Below are 6,000 nucleotides of genomic sequence, written 5' to 3'. Positions count from 1 at the left end.
AGTGCACTAATATTTCTGACAATGTGGGCACTTCCTTCCTTCATCAGCAAATAACATTCCAGGAGAAAAACCTGGTAGAAAAATCAGATCAAACTCTGTCGGTGCCAGGTAATAGCTATCCCTAACAAACTGCTCTGGGGAGTTTACTAATATCCTACCAAAAAACCACGGAGAATTTAACTGTATGGGTGTTTCATGTGACAAAGAAACAATCCCTCCTTACTCACCACTAAATCCTTACACAATAAGAAGGAAATTGGTTCCTGTTGACATGCTGGGTCATGGTGGAATAGCAGAAGGGCTCACAGTCTCCTTCCTCATGTATTATTGACTATGAGGGTATGGTGACCTGCTCTATACAGTAGTTACAGATTGTTATGAATTTCATAGCATTGCTGTCTAGCCAAAGTTTAGTTCTGATGTCTTGCCTATCGTCCTGAAATAAGAGTACAGTGAGTCTGACTTACTCATATCTATTGCTGCTAATAGCTATACTTCTTGAAATGCAAAAAATATAAAAACTTTGTAGAGTACTCTGACAACAAAATTAGAAAGAAAAAGACATATTCTGGCAATATACCTAGAAATAAGACAACAATTAACTTAAATAAAAAACTTTATTAACAATGTAAAACGTTCAATATCTTACAGTCTCAGATAATTCTGGCATGCCCTATAAGAGTTAATACTTAGTGATATGCAGACACCATGCTTTGAATTCTATTGGAAACAAAATGGGTTGTTGTGTTTTACACTGTTTATTTTAATACACCTTCTTTTAATAAATCATTTTTTTCCAAAAGCTTGTAGAGACACTATCAGCTTAAAAGGAAATCTGTTGCTTCTATGCATTGTACAGTATGCAGATACTATGATTTCTCTGTATTTACAAGTTCTAAGTATTTTCATATATGGTTCGTGTATCATAAATTAAGATATTTTTCTATGAAGCTTTTAAATTGAGATATTGTGGAAGACTGAATATGAATGACAGCACAAAAAGCAAATGGGATTTGTGCAAATTCTGTTACAATATTGTTTAAATGTTTTAGAACTTTAATACTTTTGCTGTTAAATAGTTTTCTATGCTTAAAGACTGTTAGAATATGATCAAGTATTTTAATATACTAATAAGCGCACTGTACTATGCACAAACTTTTAGCTGCAGTTCAAACAATAAAAAACTTTTAAATTATCTATTAATCATAATTCATGTATCTTTTCTCTGAGTGGTTGAAAGTAAGCATGCAAAACATACTTTTAAAAGTTTTAAAAACATTCTTAGCTATGCTAGATCTATTCCACAGCTGTTTTTTGACCACCGTAACTTTAAACTATTAAAACCCTTATTTTGAAAAGGGGGATGGAGCAGAAGAGAAAAAGGAATAGGCCAGTGTAGAAAATGTACTTTATAATCAAAAGTAGCAATGTTCATCTTTTCAGTGGTCAAATAATAGTGGTTTAATCAAAGTTATGATCTACTTGGTGCTTCTGTGCTTAATCTTCTAACTTGAGACAAGACAACACAGTCCAAAGAATCTTCTCTTTCGTCTTCTTACCAATGGATACGGTGTCAAGTTTAGGAGGCTGCTATCATCTGTCATGAAAAAAATCCACATTTTAATACAAGCATATACACATGAACACACACAAAAGAGTTTAAATTATTTATGTGTCCTAACAGCACCTACACGATCAAGTAGTAGATCTCACTGTTCTAGACACAGAGCAAATAATAACCTGAATTTTCTATGTAAGAGTCTTACACTAGTAATTATCAGGAACTCCATGATAATGCAATAGAAATTTTGGCAAGAAGAATACCAATTCAGTGATGAAACCTAAATGAAATTACACCTCCAGTACCGGCAGACCTAAACCACAATAATCCTGCATGGACGAATAATGTTAGGGTCCCAAATAAAACCTAAGGATAAGTAGATTGAGATCTTGCAGACATGCAAGTTTGGAAATGTCAATTCTAAGGTTAAATTATGGCTTAATTTAAACATAAAAATACCCCATTACTGGGTGTCTGTGCACATCAGGAGCATTTCCATCTAAAACTGCAGCACTGGAACATCTTGGCACTTCAAGAGAAAAAGCATTTTTCTGGGAAAGTTAGCACAATATTCTCACCTTTTTTCTGGTTAGCTTTCTATCTTTCGTATTAACTCCTTTTAAATTCAAATGTATATATTAGTGCCTATACTGATGTTAACTCATGCACTGTCAGTAAGCTATCTCAAAATCTTTAGAATTCACTTTGAATTTAAGCCATCTTCAGGCATGGTTTCAGGCTATGAGCTATGCCCTATTATGTTCTGGTTACATCAGGGACCTAGTTTTCATTGTAGGCTTGAGACACTACTGTAATACAAATACTTAACTATGAGCACATAGGTAAGAGATCATTTAATATTGTGACTCATGCTTATGAACAACATCAACAAAATTTCTTAGTGTAGTAACTTTCCTGCTGCCACCTCAAGAAAATTCCATACAAAAACACAGGCCTGTGAGCAGTCAGTAACATTATGTAAAGCTTTTGTGGGCTTGTAATCTTAACTCTGTCCTGACTGTCACTGAAATCAACAGCAGAACACTCATTCACTGAAAGCAGGATAGGGTCTTGTAAAGATCAACTCATTCAATGGCATTCATTCTCTTAAACAGTGCTTGTAATTCATACACATTTCAAAATTACAGTCCAGACCATATTAATTACCTATAATGTTTGTTCTGTTTACTTGTACTGTTATTTAGCTTTAATTAATTAAAGGTCCTGGAATATTTAAAAAATCTTAAGTGCTGTATGAATAATGAATATGACTGTCCATTCCTGAGGCTTCCATTCTCAGAGGTGATCTGTAAACTATTTTGGAGCCTGTTGGAGCTGCAAAAATATGATTACCTGATTCTGGGACAGATCTCAGAGCTTTTAAACTCTAGCTGACACATTTCCCATCCTGCTGCACAGGTGATCAGTGATTTTCTGGCCAGTGTTGAAGGGCAGTGTAGACACCAGATAGCAAAGAAGAATTCTGTATACCATCATCTCTGTTCTGAATTCAAATTTCTATATGCTTTATAACCCCCAAATTTGTCTTTTCCTTCCTTATTTCTACCATGCTTTCTTCCTCGAGACTAGGAATAGACTTTATGGCATTCTTCCAGCCTCTACAATGGCATATCTGTATCATAAGCAATTTTCTTTTTCCTTTCACATAGTTTTCCATCAAACCATCCTGCCATAAACTCTTACTTGTATAATGAATTAATCCATTCTTTATTTATCTCTTACTATATTATGAAGAATGTGAGGCTGCTTAGTTACCTGTGACAAGATCTAGCGCACATTAGGCATACTTCATCAGCTGCCACTGTGCAAAGACTACATAGCCTTTAAGAAATACACATTATCAAGAAGAAATAAAAAAGGAAAATTATTAACTTTTTAATGTTGTTCACATGAAGAAAGTCCCTGTAGAAGTGGAATATTTAACACTGCTGGGCCACAAAATGAAGGCCCACTGCTAAATACATGCATAGGATGGAGATCCTGCCCCCCTCTGCATTTGTACGGGGTGCCTTATAGCTGGCTACTGGGAAAAGCAGGCTGTTAGCAGACTCAAGCCAAGTATCTTTTCCACTAAGAGTCAGTGCCATGTCACAGAAGCTACAAGTCTTGTAGGGGGTAAATCAAACCCCACCACTCAGTAGGATCCCTATCATAGTCTGTACAATTTACACCTTCATTACCTTTGAAAAAGAAAGCCTCCTGTCAAAGGGAATTAGCTGTGCTGCTATCTTCATGTCACCAGGAAAAGCCTATTAATTTATCTATAGATACTATATCTATAAAATTCCAGAATGCTTCATCTGAAACTCAAGAGGTCAAAGTTCACATACTAAACTGTGGCTCCACTGAATCAGTAGGGAGGAGATTTTTCTTTTTGTAACTTCTATTAAAAAAAAATCAGATTCTTTGGATCTAGTGGAAGGCAAACCCTTCAATTATCTCAATTTTACTCACATGAAGAACATACAGAACATACCTTGATTTTTCAGTGGTAAAGGCATAGTCTCCCTGAGTTTACTTAAAAGGTTTTTCATTTCCCTCATATCTCTGTGGAAACAAAAGTTGAAAGAGACACAATAGAACAGCAGTTGAAGACTGAATGGGGAATGGCTCATACGACAGCTTTGTAAGTTTTTAACATTTTAAGTTAGCAAATGTGATGCCCATCTACAAGAAAGGCCAGAAAGTAGATTTGGGGAACTACAGGCCTGTCAGTCTGGTCTCGGTGCCAGGGAAGGCTAGGGAGCAGACGATCTTGAGTGCCATCCCACGGCACATACAGGGCAACCAGGCGATCCGGCCCAGCCAGCATGGGTTTATGAAAGGCAGGTCCTGCCTGGCCGACCCGATCTCCTTCTATGACAAGGTGACTCGTTTAGAGGATGAGGGAAAGGCTGTGGATATCATCTAACTTGACTTCAGAAAAGCCTTTGACACCATTTCCCACAGCATTCTCCTGGAGAAACTGGCGGCTCATGGCTTGGACAGGTGTGCTCTTTGCTGGGTAACACACTGGCTGCATGGCCAGGCCCAAAGAGTGGGGGTGAATGGAGTTAAATACAGTTGGTGGCCGATCACAAGCGGTCTTCGCCAGGGCTCCGTACTGGGGTCAGTTCTGTTTAATATCTTCATCAACGATCTGGATGAGGAGATCTACTGCACCCTCAGTAAGTTTGCAGATGACATCAAGTTGGGCAGGAGTGTTGATTTGCAGGAAGGATCTATAGAGGGATCTGGACAGGCTGGACCGATGGGCTGAGGCCAACAGCATGAGGTTCAACAATACTACGTGCTGGGTCCTGCACTTGGGTCAGAACAAGCCCACACAAATCTACAGTCTTGGGGAAGAGTGGCTAGAAAGGTGCCCAGCAGAAAAGGACCTGGGGGTGTTGGTCAACAGCTGGCTGATTATGAGCCACCAGTGTGCCCAAGTGGCCAAGAAGGCCAAGAGCGTCCTGGCTTGTGTCAGAAATAGTGTGGCCAGCAGGGCTGGGGAAGTGATTGTCCCCCAAATACTCGGCACTGGTGAGGCTGCATCTCGAATCCTGTGTTCAGTTTTGGGCCCATCACTACAAGTAAGACATTGAGGTGCTGGAGCGTGTCCAAAGAAGAGCAATGAAGCTGATGAAGAGTCTAGAGAACAAGTCCTGTGAGGAACCACTGAGGGAACTGGGGTTGTTTAGCCTGGAGAAAGGAGGCTGAGGGGACATCTTATTGTTCTCTACAGCAGCCTGAAAGGAGGTTGTAGCGAGGTGGGTGTCAGTCTCTTCTTCCAAGTAACAAGTGACAGCATGACAGGAAATGGCCTCAAGTTGCACCAGGGGAGGTTTAGACTGGATAGCAGGAAAATTTCCTTTACTGAAAGGGTTATCAAGCATTGGAACTGGCTGCCCAGGAAAGTGGCTGAGTCACCATCCATGGAGGCATTTAAAAGACATGTTAGATGTGTCACTTAGGGCCATGGTTTAGTGGTAGACTTGACAGTGATAGGTTAACAGTTGGACTCGATGATCTTAAGTGTCTTTTCCAACCTAAATGATTCTATGGTTCTATGATTTTATATGCTGAAATAAGGGAGCAATAAATACAAAAATCTATTGGGCAAACATTTGGTTCACAGCCATGTATCAGAAGATGCATAGAAAAATAAAGAGCAGAAGATTTACTATGGGAGCACTTTTAATCCAGTCTGATATTAACTAGTTGCATCTGATCTAAATTTATGATCTATTCTGGCACTTGAGTATTCCATATTAAATGAGTTGGTAGGCACAACGTGATCCTAGTGGTAAAATACAAAATATGCCATAAAATAAGCACAATCTAGTACTAATGTCAACTTAATGCCCCTTATCAGCATTTTGTACCTTGTGCCATGAATGTGCTTCATTGTTCAGAAGGAAATTATAATACATATA

The 6,000-nt window shown here is 38.6% G+C and overlaps 1 protein-coding gene across 2 annotated transcripts in view; it reads right to left on the bottom strand.

The window, feature by feature from the left end:
• Positions 1-598: 598 nt before the first annotated feature.
• The window catches only part of LOC104367415 (regulator of G protein signaling 7 binding protein), a 43,127-nt gene continuing 37,725 nt past the window's right edge, over positions 599-6,000 (bottom strand). For both annotated transcript variants that reach the window (XM_033009121.2, XM_033009122.1), the window contains 2 exons: positions 4,059-4,129; positions 599-1,597 (listed from right to left, as the gene is read on the bottom strand). In XM_033009121.2, the coding sequence (XP_032865012.1) occupies positions 1,506-1,597; positions 4,059-4,129 (163 nt within the window). In that variant the 3' untranslated portion in view covers positions 599-1,505. The remainder of the gene's footprint in view (positions 1,598-4,058; positions 4,130-6,000) is intronic.

This window comes from Tyto alba, unplaced genomic scaffold (genome assembly GCF_018691265.1).
Source record: "Tyto alba isolate M040663 unplaced genomic scaffold, T.alba_DEE_v4.0 Super-Scaffold_42, whole genome shotgun sequence".
NCBI classification, from domain to species: domain Eukaryota; kingdom Metazoa; phylum Chordata; class Aves; order Strigiformes; family Tytonidae; genus Tyto; species Tyto alba.
This window is presented reverse-complemented; position numbering and strand designations above follow the sequence as displayed.